The sequence below is a fragment of the Corvus hawaiiensis genome, chromosome 3 (genome assembly GCF_020740725.1).
Source record: "Corvus hawaiiensis isolate bCorHaw1 chromosome 3, bCorHaw1.pri.cur, whole genome shotgun sequence".
In the NCBI taxonomy this organism is placed as follows: domain Eukaryota; kingdom Metazoa; phylum Chordata; class Aves; order Passeriformes; family Corvidae; genus Corvus; species Corvus hawaiiensis.
This window is the reverse complement of record NC_063215.1, coordinates 14794920-14809051: the sequence shown is the minus strand read 5'-3', so window position 1 is coordinate 14809051 and position 14132 is coordinate 14794920. Positions and strand designations below refer to the sequence as shown.

The window sequence follows — 14132 nt, the reverse complement described above, 5'->3', positions numbered from 1 at the left end:
AAAGAAGCAGGAAGTTTGGTCAGTAAATGCAACAAATGTAAATTTGACAAAAATATACTTCTTCAAAGTCTTCATTTGAGACGGGCTCATCATCGTACTTGGGAGAAACACCTTTCCTCTGCACCCAACAGCATCATTACTTCAGTATAGCACATCCTTACACATTATAATCCCAAATCACTTAAACCCCCTTGCAGTACATGAGGGTAAAGTACAATATGCACAGTTTAATAGTTGCTTCTAAAGGATTAATGATCTATAAGCTTTTAATACACAAAGATGCAGTGTATTTAATTAACGCAATGCTCATTACTGTGGACACTAAGCTGTTTAACTTCTGCAGGAGCTGGTTCCTCAGTTCCCTAAGGACACACCTGAGGAGCAGCCCCAGTGCTGCTGTTGTACAGCTGAGACACATCTCACATGCTGTTTAAAACAATTCTTAGGCATTTAACATTTAGAGGGTCTTTTCTGTGTAAACATAAGATTGCATCAACGTGTGAAATGATCAGATACTGAGGTCTATAAAATAAGTAACACTATTTGCAGTACATCCAGAATTAAGCCATGGGACAAATCAGATCACTGCAACGGCCAGATCTTTCTAAAGCAGCCAAGGAAACCCCATCACAAAAGCTGCATAGCCCGTTTGTTTACATAGTTCTAAATGCGTGGTTAGGTACCAAGAAAGCACAGCACTGCAAAGGAAAGCCAAGTCAAATTCACTTCAGAACACAAGTAGAAAAGCAAACTGCAGAACTCCAGTGATTTCATGTCTGCTAGCCATAGACCAGTCAGTTTATATTAAAAGCTTAAAAATCAAAAGTGTTTGTAAATGCCAAGTCTATTTCAGCTAAACATCCAACTGCTACTATCTCTCTTTTCTCCTTCAAATATTCTCTGCTGAGGTTAGCAGTATTAGCATTAGAGATGAGCAACAACTGACAACAGCAGTTGTGGGTTTTTTTTCAGGCAGGCAGACATGAATTTTGAAAAAAAATCTAAAATTAGAAAAATAAAAACACTGACAAAGGCAAAAACTTTGTTTTAATGAAAATGACTCCTCCAAAAAGTTCAATATCATGAACAGAATCTCATTTTTCTGTTTAAAATATTAAAATGAGATCTCATATTTTCTCTGCTTTGAGAAACAAAATCCAACATAGCATGCTGTATTCAAAGGCAAACAAATCCATTCCTCTCTATGTAGATTTACCCCTTATACTTCTTCAGAAATCAAAAACATCGTCATCATCATCATCACCATCAATATCATCAACATCATCAAATGACCAATCCCAGTCCTTAAATGCCAGATCAAGTAATCTGCAACAGGAGGGTTTGATGTTTTATGAGTGTCACACTTCTATAAAAGACTTCAAAATTCCTTTTACTACCACTAAACCTTTTTAACTGAAAGACTGTTTGAGGTAGGGTGTTTGTTCCTTTGCCTATCACAAGTATGAAGGTTCAGTTAGTGTTCATGTAAGCTAAGAATATTGCATTCATTGCAAATTCATCTCAAAAATCATTCAATTCAAAATAGAACACTTACCATATTGATTTTTTTCCCCCTAAAATTTCAGTAGGAAAGACCAACATGTACATTTTATAAAATCATCTGCTTTCTGTTTTGTTGCTGTTCTTGCTGACTGATGTGGTTTTATGCTCTCCTGCTATCCCCTTCCAGACAATAATGAAAAGCTAACAATTTTTCCAATAAAATCAAGTAATTTTGAGTGCTGAAAAGAACATTGAATATGATAGCTTCATCTGAATGTAAAAACAAATACAGCAGGATTTTACTACATCCCAAATACAGGGTGATTACACTATACAGCTATTCTGTAGCTCATTATTTAAAGTTAGGCAATGCCAAAAAAGAGGATATATTGTCTTGTTGTTCAGGCCTCCCTGTCTGTGCTCCTTGTATGGTCACTACAGAACAAAGAAGGCAAGAGAGGCAAACCCTGTCAAGCAAATGAGTCATTTTACTTATCTGAGGCATTTCTTTTGGGATGGGGTGAATCATTGTCTAGAAGCACTCATCTCTTTCTGTTGTAATTGAAGAATTTTAGACAAATATCTTAAGTACTAACTTTTCAACTGCTTTAGCTACAACAAATGAAACCCAGCCCAGTCATCTCTCCAGTGAGATGAAAGCATCCTAATCAGGGTTATATGCTGAGCATAAGATGCAGGCATTGAAACCTTACCCTAACACATCAATATAAACATGTTACATTGTTTAACACAGTTAATCACATGGTTTAAACAAAATGGGTTTCAGGGAAATTTGGATTTTCAGGCTTCAAACTATTTAAACCTTTAAATGTGATATAGCCCTGAAAAGGCTCAATGTTCATTTGTTACATGAACTATGGCTACAACACTTAAACAATTTATTAGGAAGTAAAATACATTAAAGTTGGCTTTTTTTCAATTTGGAATTATCCTTTTCGCATGATCCAACTGAATGGCTAAACAGAAATTATATGGTCTGTATGAAAAACTGGTCTGCCCTTTCTTAAATCCTCACTAAGAACAACAGCCATGAAAACCTTGAAGAAATAATCATTGTGTGAAATTCCTAGCAGGAACAGCATTTTTAGGACCATGCAGCTTGGAAGGGACCTCAGGAGGTTTCTAGCCCAACCTCCTGCTCAAAGCAGGGTCAGCTGCAATGCCAGCCCAGGATGCTCAAGGTCTTGCCCTGTCAGGTGTTAAGAGCCCCCAGGGATGGAACCCGTCCAGCCTCACTGGCTTCCCTCTCTGCATTGGCTTTTCCTTCTACCCAGCTGGAGTGTCTCCTGGTTCAAGGGAGCCCCTTGTTTCTCACCCTCCCACCATGTAGCACTGACAAGCCTGGCTCTGTCTCGTGGATACCCTCCCCATAGGCTGTGCCAGGCTGCTCTGGGAGCCCTTGGAGATGTCTATCATCTGGGCTGAACAAGCCCAGCTCCCTCAGGCATCTGCTCTGACCATCCTGCTGGACTCTGTTTGGTCCTTCCCCAATGTCTTGCTGTCTGACTGGAATCCAGGAGTTTAAACATGGAGGCAGTGTCATGCTGCAGACTCTGGAGTAAACAGAGGGGGATAATGTCTTCCCTCAATCATCCAGCTGTGCTCCTCTTGGTGCAGTCCGAGAGCCTGCCTGGCTGCCAGGGCCCACTGCTTGTCCCCAGCTACTCAGTCCCTAGATTGAACTGGCAACTACATCTTCATTCTTAATGAAGTTCATAAGGGAAAATTAATTATTCCATATGGTAAGCCCTTGCAGAAAAGCCTCACAGAAGCAACACTGAGATATAAATTTGCCATAGCAATTACAGTAATTTATGAGTATGTGGTTTCTAATTAAAGGTGTTCAAGTCCTTACAAATTTCCACTGGTTTGACAGACCTGCGTTAGTAGGGTGATAGGTGACATGACCTCATGGAACTATACTTTTCATCTGTTAGGTACCTTTGCAAGGCTAACTTAAAAACTTAAACTGAAAAATTAAATGCTTTACACACAAAAATATTCATCCTCCTCCTTTTTCCACCCATATAGAATGGCAAATACTGTGCTGCAAAAGCATTTTGTACAAAAGTTTGTGAAGATTGAAAAAAGGGTGTTGGAAGGAGAATTATTTTCAGAACACCTAAGAATAGCTATTGAGAAAGAATCAGAATTTATAATATAACTTTATATGTTAACAGCAAGAAACAGAGTAACACTACTAAGTTAGACTTTAAACACTATGCAGAAGAAAAGTAATCTACTGGTCCCCCAAGTTGTCATGAATGTTTTCTCAATTCACGCTTCAATCCTATCACTGATATTTTGGTTAGTTTTGCACAAAGAAACTCTTCAATAATTGGTCCCTAAAAATTGGTCCCCTTTTTTCCTTCATGATTATAATAAAAAAAAAAAATCTATTAATTTAAAATCCGTATTATGAGGTCTGATTCTCTTTTAAATATGTAAATTAAATCACAAAAAATTAGACTGTATGAAGGTTAGGAAGGAAGTGAAACTAAATTATTTTAAGTTCTTTCACTGTGCATTTCCACCCACTAAAATACCAGCATGTGTTTAAGATCTTACTCTTCATAGCATAAGTATGTTTTGTGGTAACAGCAGCATCACAGCAAGAGTGTGCTTCCCTGCATTCCCCACTAACTCTGGCCACTCACCCAGTCCAGAGCTCACCCAGCCAGCTGAGATACTGGTGCTATTTTGGTCACAGAAACAAGGACAGCAATCCTAGGCTTACCTCTCTGGGGAAAAATGTTAAGCCTTTGCTAAACTACAATACTGCAATGAACAAAATAAGTCAGACCAACCTTTTCACAGGCTGCCAGTACTGGGAACTGATAGAAGCAGATAGAAGCTAGCACTGCAGGTGATGAAAAAAGCAAACTGGAAAAAACCCAGAAACTCTGCACTGTGCAGTTGTATCAATGCTACCTGCAGAATGCTATCACTTCCACAGCACAGTATAGGATTCTGCTCCTTAAAAATGATCCAGTAGTAAATTAATCATTTTTGTATGGACCTTTTTTACCAAATCAGAAGAATCTGATAAGACTACCCTTTAGGAATCATGAGACATTAGCATGAGTCCTTCTACACTGAATAAGGAATTGAAACAAATTGTAGTAAAACATTAAACACAATAGATGAAATAGCAGCTCTTATGTCACCTTGGTTTGTTTGGAGGAAGCTGTCGACTTGGTCGTCTGATAGACTGGTTTGGCTGTACCTTCATGGAAGTTCTGGGAGACGATCGAGCAAAGGGGTCTGGTGCTGGAGGCTTCTTGGGTATTTTTTTCACCAGTCGGCTCACCCATTTTTGCTGTTCTTCCGTAGAATTAGCTAACAGTAGTAGATTCTTTGCCGTAGAAATATCATAGTACACTGTAATAAGAATTAAAAAATAAAAATGAATATTGTTACTATTCTAAACATGGCCCCACATCAAAAATTTGCTGTCAGATTACCATACTCTCATAGTCAGCATAGAGAAATCAGCAGAGGAGTCAAAAGCAAAATGAACCAGTAGGTTTCCTGGCTGCTGACAGTGCCTCCTCCTTGTATTTAGAGAGTAACAACTTAGTACTGTGGAAGATACACATTCACATGGAAAAAAATGGGTAACACAAAGAGGTGTGACCGAGACCAAGAAATTCTGTAACGTTGACTCACAAGGAGCAACCTTCACCATATGTAACCCCTTCCGTAGCACTGTTGTTTCCCATAGCAAAGAGCACAACACACAGTGTGAGTACCTTAAAATCACCATGCTCTACTGCATGAGGATGACAACACATGTGCATACCACAGCCACGTGCCATGAACTCACAGCAGAGAGCAACCCTCATGGAGACACCCTCAGAAAGGGGCTGATGGCCATGTACTAATAAAAGACAAATCAACCTTTATGGTTTAGTTGGTGTCAGACCACTACTAGAATCCTCTGATCTCTTAGAATGCCTTGTGACTCCAGCACTATCTGCATATTCAAATACTTGCTATTTACCTTTGCAAGGTGCTATAATCTCTTCTTTTTTATCCATGTGATCTTTGTGACATTTGATATGGCAGCGGCGACATTCCAGAGCAGGAGGAGGTTTAAACATGTGCCACAGTGGCTTCATACAAGCTTCACAATTGGTTGGGAAGTGGTAAAGAGTAGGTATAAACTCATGTCCTTTGTGACAAATGTAATTTGACTTCTCTCCCATGGGCTCCACAGGAAATTCCTGTTCCTTTTTGCTCTCTCCTTCATTAGCATATAGGATCTAGAATGAAAACAAAATAATCTCAAGTACTCCTAGATGGCAAATATAAATTCAGAGTCATTATCTAAGTACAAAGATTGAAGAATTACACTAGAATCTATTTTTCAATTATTTTTTAGTAAATATTTCATTAGACAGTATTTTTGACAATGTCTGAAATACTGTGTCTGTCACACCAGAAACATTGGTTTATTGATGAATACCTGGAATATCCTAGGAATTTCCTTGGAATCCGCTCTGTACACATCAGTCTGTGTAACTGGTCGGACATGGAAGAGTTTGCTATAGGAAATTGTTTCAATAAGGACAAAAATTAATGTTACCAAAATGATAAATTTGACAGATTAAGTTAGGATACAACATACCACATTAAAACTTAAGAGGCATTAAAAATTTGTCAAATTTGTACAGATTTCTAATCACTTGGTAAAGTCCTATCTTTCAACCCTTCACATTAACTCACAAAAACCCTAAATAAAAAGAAGTCACAAGCATCCAGCAATATTTGCGAAAGCACTGAAAAGTCATGATCATGTGACTTTAATGGATGCTAGCAGCTTTCTAACACAATCCTGTCCCCATGCTCCAACCTCTGAATAGCCACATTCTGCATTTATTAAGAAAATAAATTAACTATACAACCCACCTCTAAGGCCATGTTGTAAGAGAAAATATACAAACATTGAAAATTATAGCTGCTCTGCTACAGTTTTCTTTACGTGCTTTGCTCCCAAGTGTATATGAGGAAGGTCTAGCTGAGCTAGTGGGAGCCGTTCGGTTACATCAGGGCTCAGTGCAGCTCCCCGGATCAGTCTGAGCACCACACTGCTCCTCCTGCACCAGTGCCAACAGCAAACCCAACTCTTCACCACAGGGGGTACCCAAGGGTCCAGCTCTACAGTTCAGATTAGAAAAAGTCATGTCCCATGTGATGTTGTGCTCCCAGACTGGACCTCAAAAGGCCTTTGGTCACAGGTCTTTCCAACAGAGTTCACCTACAAATCGGAAGATGGAATCGCACATGGCAACACTTACTCTATATCCAATACCATATGGGGATTAGATTGTTCTTTATCTTGTTCGCTGTCATAGAACAGGATCTTCTTGCTGCTTACAATTACATACTGTTAGGAGACAAAAGGATAAAATATGTTTTAATCCAGCTCATCACAGATGTCAAATATATCACAGCAATTATCTATCACATATGTTGCAGCAATATCTTTCTACAATTCGATTAAATGGTACCTAAATGGACAACAGTAGTACTAAGTCCATGCCAAGGAATTCATTGCGTAACAAATGAAGTTCTGATTACCTGATAAATCAAGTTATGTTATCAGATTAACTGATATTTAAATGTATTTAAATATCTATGAAGAAACAAAAATGAAAGTCTGGATGAAAGTAGGATATAAGCTCTTCCTTTCTATTTTACTGATTTAATTTTCACTTGGACTGGTAGAGAGAGTAACTGTCATCCTCTGCCTATTTCATGTGTGCAGGTCACAACTAATAGGGATCATACTTAAAAAGATCACTATTATACTTACCAGAATAGCTAGCAGTGTTCATTAAGAAGCTAATTACCTAGAAGATGTCCTACTTCCAGAATTTTGCCTAGAATTAACTGTATGACTCAGCAGTAAGGAAACTGGTATGAAAATGTGTATGTTACATTTTGGACAAAGACTCATCAAAGAGGCTACTGAGAAGCGGTAAACAAATGAAGGTTGCACAAGGCAGGAGGAGTAGTTTTTAGTCTTATCTCCTAAATAAAGAAATTGTCAAGAGCACCTGTTTCCACACTCTGCCTAATTCCAGCTATGTAATGCTGCTGGAAATACTTATGGCATGTATAAACATTTGAAGATCATGAATGAGTGTTCTCACCTCTGGCTAAACAAAGAGGTGTTTTGAACTATTGCAATTGTCTTAAGCTGCTCTTCTAGATGTAGCTATACCAGCTAACATATTTTATCCATTTAGGTAATGAGAGAACACGTATCAAAGAAAAACTGAAGTGTTGGAAACCTACAGTAAGTTTAAAATTGAGACTATCCATGAAACAAGATCATAAATCTGGTTTTCTTACCTTTTTAACCCATCCAAATTTTTTGGTGTTATTTCTAACGGGCATTGATAGCCAGCCTTCCAATCTTGATTCTGAAAAAGAGGTATGTATTAAAGAACAGACAAAACATTATTTTTGAGATTACTGTGCATTTTAAAAGTTATTGAAGATCAATAATAAAGCAAGAGAGCAAACATAAGAGGATGAACTATTTAACAGTACAGGGTCTTGCGAAGTTTATCACGGTAAATGTTCAGGAATACATTAAATAATGTGCCCCTGAATACAGCCAATAACCAGCAATGCAATCAAAAAAAAGTAGTAGGCACGAGGAGGAAGGGGAAGAACAAACTTGCAATTATAGCACACACATTCCCTTTAGTAACTTTTTCAAGTCTTAAAAGCCTTATGTCTATCGACATTTACCTTTTACAACAGCACCTAAAGATATTAGCACAGACCACACAACATCTGATCCGAGACCAAATAAAAAGGCAAATAACCACCACAAATAACCTATATACCCTATATGCTGGGGAAAAAGTCAGTTTAGTATTCTAATTCATACTTTTTGGTCTGTAAATTTTTCTTTTCCTAATTCTGCCTGTATCACCTAGGCTTTCTAATCCAAAAATAAGTAATTTTTGGCTAATCCTTATGCCTTGCCCAAGTTCAACAGCCCTTTCATACACTTGCAGTATTTTATATTACAGTGGCACATTTGTCAGATTTGATTTATCAAGGGTATTAAGAGCTCAGCTGTTGCTTGACATACACATTTCAGTAGTCACCAGAAGCTCAACAGGATCACGCTTTCCCAGTGCTTGGTAATACACAGGATCACATACCCTTTGACCCTATATTTATAGCTGCACTTAACACAAGCATTTCTTCCCCCTATGCTTTATTAAGAGGAACTACTCAATTGAAATAATATTTTTCTAGTGAGTTTCCTACCCTAGCAGATAACCTCTACTACTGCTGAGGAACCTCCAAGTCAAAAATACTGAAGTGTTAAGCATTAACAAACACAAAACCATGGAACGAGCAGAAACATATTCCAAAATTACAAAAACTATTTTCCTTCTCATCAGAGAGCATTTGCAGGTTCCTGCCCATGTTTAACATAGTGTAACAAAAAATTACTAGATATTCATAGAATTCTTTTTGCGTCTAGAGAGACTTAAACCAAGATACACAGATACACACTGTCCTCAATGTTTATTGCCCTACCAGCAGTGCTGCTGATGACCTATTTTAATACACATATCAAGTACATGAAGCAGTTCAGTAACGTGTTTTGCCTCATACTTGCCACCTTATATTGTTTCTTTCAACTACACACCTCATAGAAAGTGTAGCAAGCGTAATGCTGATGCAAAAATATGTTCTACCCCATATCCAGGAAGCACATGTAGGGCAAAAAAATATGCATGTTTCTCCTATTTCCTAAAATATTATGTTTTTCCTATTTTTCTCTGTAATCCAATACTATTGCATGAAATTGGACAAAATGAGACCTTTCTGATTATACTTCACTTCTGGTGTCCATTCAATACTAACAGATCAGAAAAAGGGCAGAATATTCCAAATTTCTCACAATATATGCTTATAAACACTAAGAGGGAAATAATAACAGAAGACATCATCCTACCTCAAATCTTTTGTAATTATGTCAGCAAAAGTCCCAGCTTAGCTATGATTTGTACTTTAGAACAAAGCAAATGCATGCACATACCACAACAGCAGCTAACAAGGAAAAAACATATATGTACATAGCTTTTCTTTTATTAGAAGCTTCAAAGCAAAAACCAGAGACTGAGGAAAATAGAAGAAATGCCTTAATCTTTACTCTAGTTTGATGAAGTAATGTCAAAATCCCAAAAGAGGTTCTACCTTCAGTGGCAAGGTATTCACACTTTAAAGGAAACTCAAATGAAATACAGAAATTTGAATGCAACTAAAAAACCCACCTCAAACATTAACACTAAACAGAAGCCGTGTTAAAAGGGTGTATGTGTAGTCATATAATATGAATATAGAATTAGGAAAACAACTCTGTTTTACCAGGGCGTTATCACTCATAATATACTTTTAAGGCAAAAAATGTAATACTCAGGAGACTGAACTTCTACCAAAAAATAATGTATATTTAGATGTGAGAAGTTAGATGTTTCACTTAAACACAAAGATTTGAATTTTTGGTATCCAGTACCTTAGGGTCATACAGAGAGCTGCAGATACTGTGTAGAAGCTACCTTGAAAACAGGCCATAAGGCTCATTTACTCAATGCTTCATTAAAAATAGTGGGTTTATAACTGTCAGCAAGCATTTGCAAACATTTAGAGAAACCAGATCAGTTACTTGTTCATGCGAACTTTCTCATGTTTTTGATGGCAATGTCTACTGCCACTGCAGCATGTTAGCTGCCAGATTTGGTTTGTTTCTCTAATTATGTATTAATAATGTTAGTTTTGAAACAGAGAAAAGGACACAATAAGAACAAAACCAAACAGTTCTCAGGGATGTCACCTGTGCTATCAACTTCTGTAGGGCTGTGGGAACAAGACAAAGGTTCTTCCTCTGAGTCAGAATCGGAATCAAGAAGCATGCGAGAACTGGAAGGCTTAGTGGCAATACTGACAGAGGTAGAAGAGTGCTGATAGGTAAAGGACATGGATTCCATATGGGATTGAGTGATATGGACTAAACACAAAGCATAAAGGAGGAAAAGTAGAAAAGCAGTCAAAATAGAATCTCTAAGAAGAGAGTATTAGTTTTACATTTCATCACATACCCACAGTAATTGCAAAGTAACCACCAAAATAAAGTGAACATACTTAGTTCTAATGGAGCACAATAGAATTTTAAAAAAAATCTTTAAATAAATGTAAGGTGAAGTATTACAACAGACAGATTTAGTTAGCAGGGGGACAAGTGATAGCTATCAAAGGATTGGTAAGACAGTAGAAATAGATGAAAAGTCACAGAATCATCAGATCATCAATACTAGTATAAACCCAGTTAATGCAGAAATATTAATAAAGTTAACATACCAGGGAATCCATCATCTGCCTCAGCCTCTCCAGGTCCACTGCCTATGCTACTGTTGTCCAGCCCAATGTGCAGTGACTGCAGCTGGGAACGAAGCTGTTCAATGTCACTGTCTTTGCTGTCCAGAGTCATCTGCAGTTCAATCCGTATCTGACTCTCTTCAGCTATTTGCTGCAGGGATAAATGGCAAGATTTCCTATCACAATATTTGGTTACTTGGAGAAAATATAAGTAGAAAATTATGCAGAATTTGTAGCCAATCTCAATATATATTCTGTGTACTTCTTCTGGTTGGGGAAATTCAGGAATAGAGAATGGATACGCTACCTTAAAGTCTGTATCAAGACTATGATTTTACAGACAATACTGCAATTTTTTTATTTGAAAAAGGATCTTACTGCCTGCATTTCATTTATTTCCTTCTGATATTTGATCATCATCTGGGTTAACTTTTCTCGTTCAGACTTCAGTTCCATATGCAGCTTCCTATTTTCCTTTTCCTTCCGCCGTACATCAGTGTCAGCTCCACGTTTGACTGGACCCTTCCGATTCATGATTTCAGCCAATTTATTCACAGCCTTCCCATGGGAAAGAAAAAGGTGACAAAAACCACACTAATAAATGCAAAGAATTATGCTGTGAAGAAATAGTCTTCTCTCCTGTCTATAAGTAGGCACTCTTAACTATAAACTAAGACCTCTGCCATCCAGTACCACAAGGTTGTTTTAATTCAATGTATTACACAAAATACAAAAGAAGGTAATGATGCCATTTTTACTTGAAGCAAGCATTAGCTGTGTGAGCACTTTCACTCATTTAAATAAACTCTTCCATTTTCACTACCTAGACCTAAAATGTATCTTTGTATTAAAATGCCACTTGTTCTAAAAAACAATCTGGATTAAAATCAGAAATGTACCTCTTTCTAGAACTTATAGAGGAATATAAATCAAGACTGAAACCAGTAACATATCAAATCATTTGACAGAAATGAAGACTTTTGCTGATGGAATACTATTAAGGCAGTAAGTATTACCGTATCCTGCAGCCGTAGGGAGGAGGAGAGAAATCCAACAGGCAGGAATTGTGGAGCAAGATTGACTTATTTAATTATTTTACAAACTCTTTTATAGACTGTTTCTTCATAGTCTAATTGGACAAGGATCAGCCACCCCCTGAGTGGATTGGCTAAAATCCTAAAACATCCATTGTCAAAATATTTTTCTACTGTACCATAAACATAGTTCTACAAGGTTGCAGGTGTTCATAGTTTATAGAACTTCTGCTAATCTCCTTGTGTGAGAGAAAAGTATCCCATGGGCTTAGAAAGCAGCAGGAAAATTCCTTGCTAACAGCATTTTTGTATCCACAGAATACATCTGGATTAGCAGTCCCTCTATTACAAATCATAAGGATCCAGTTTCACTACACTGAAAGTCTACTTAGTAGAAGAAAGAAAAAAACCAATATATTTTCTTTCAGAGCAGAAACAAATAAAGCATTACTAGTACATATCAACAGTTTACTATGGAAAGTTTTTAATTAAAAATTATTTGATTCATGAACACTATCTCTACATTCATTTAAATTTATTTGCTTACCTGGGTTTTTAATGTTCTTTCATTCAACAACTGTTTCTCGAATTGTGCTTTAATATTTCCTACATTTGCTTCTTCTTCTTTTAGCTTTGTAATTTCTGCAGCAAGGTAATTAAAAAAAAAAATCTATGAAAACTCATTACAAAAGAATACAGTACTACTGAAGAACAAACCTGGTTTCAATTTAAATCACATTTGGTTCTGACAATACATACGTTCTTGTGCTTCCTTCAGTTTATTGTTTAGCTCTTCTTTCTCATTAGCAAGGTTAGCCACATCACTAGTTAGTGTCCTATTTGCTTCCTCCAACTAGAAAAAAAAAAAGGACATGTTACATGTTCCCACGTAACAAAACTCATTTGGCATATGAAGCATTACAGGACAGAAGGAAATGCTGCAGAGTGGAACCAAGATAAGGATAAGAGCACTTGCTGTAAGAGGGGTAGGGGCACAGAAGAAAGAATGGTCAGAGAAATGCATGGAAGAAACATGGTAAGAGGTTTTTGAATTTCAATCATAAGAAATAAATATTTTTAAAATGTTACATATACTTGTATATCTCTAAAGCTGCTAAATAGCAATGGATAGCTCAAGCTCTCCAACCTCTACCAAAACATCATGTAACTCACCGAGGCTATGGTGGCATCTTTCTCAGTAAGTTCCTGTTTATGCCTCGCCATCATCTCTTTAATCTCCAGCTCTTTCATAATCTTTTCTTTTTCCAAATCAGAGTACTGTTCTTCAGCAATGGAACGGGCAAGTTGTTCTGAATCTGCTTTTGTCAAAGTAATCTCTAGCTGAGCAGCCAAGGAATCTCTGCAAATTATTGACATATACTTTTAACTTTAAAATGGGTAGGTTAGGAAGGCAGGGGAAAGAAGACTACAAAAAGCAATCCTGATCTTTTATGTATTAGTAGTCCAACTAGCAAAACCTACCTCTCATCCTGTAACTCTTGTATCTTTTGCTGCATTTCTTTACAAATTTTGGTCTTTTCCTCACATTCTTCTTTAAGTTCTCGAACTTGCGTCTTATACAGAGTCTAGAATTTAAAGTTGGAAAGAAAATTACGTGATTTCTATATTCTTGAAGGTCCATAAGAATTATACAAGTTGACATGGTATGCAGTTCCTTAATCACACTTACTAGGAGTGTAAGTGTGCAATGCCTTCTCTAAACTTATCTAAATGTCATCATCATTCACAAATGTGTTTTGGTTATTTTACTTTGTTGTTGTTCCTTTTTTAACTCATATATTTGTGAATAGGTAGATGTACGATACACATTTTTTATGTTTGTATATTCTAAAGATACTCTAAATGACATAAATCACTATTTCGTACAAAATCAGAAGTATCAGAAGCAGGGAAAAGAATTAATTTATTTTTCTCTACTATTTTAAATCGTTGTCTGATGTAATTAGGCATGTGGAGTTTAGATTCTAATAATACAAATCCACGAAACCAACATGACAGTTAAAGAACAAAAAGAAATAGAGGAATAAGGGAAAAACCAATTAGAAAATAATTTGAAGTTCAAAATTTCATCGAATTAATACAAATCTAGAACTCTGAAGAAAATGGAAGAAACATTATATTGCTCTGTCCACTCAAATG

General features: G+C 36.8%; 1 protein-coding gene across 3 annotated transcripts in view; it reads right to left on the bottom strand.

Moving 5' to 3' along the window:
- The window catches only part of ROCK2 (Rho associated coiled-coil containing protein kinase 2), a 108544-nt gene that overhangs the window by 12052 nt on the left and 82360 nt on the right, over positions 1–14132 (bottom strand). For 2 of the 3 annotated variants that reach the window (XM_048298883.1, XM_048298884.1), the window contains 11 exons: positions 13455–13558; positions 13146–13332; positions 12732–12825; positions 12520–12614; positions 11317–11496; positions 10921–11089; positions 7885–7955; positions 6825–6913; positions 5993–6071; positions 5528–5789; positions 4692–4905 (listed from right to left, as the gene is read on the bottom strand). In XM_048298883.1, coding sequence (XP_048154840.1) covers positions 4692–4905; positions 5528–5789; positions 5993–6071; positions 6825–6913; positions 7885–7955; positions 10921–11089; positions 11317–11496; positions 12520–12614; positions 12732–12825; positions 13146–13332; positions 13455–13558 — 1544 coding nt within the window. Of the gene's footprint in view, position 1; positions 1327–4691; positions 4906–5527; positions 5790–5992; positions 6072–6824; positions 6914–7884; positions 7956–10920; positions 11090–11316; positions 11497–12519; positions 12615–12731; positions 12826–13145; positions 13333–13454; positions 13559–14132 lie in introns of those variants that run through there. The other variant, XM_048298886.1, reaches the window with a different exon arrangement.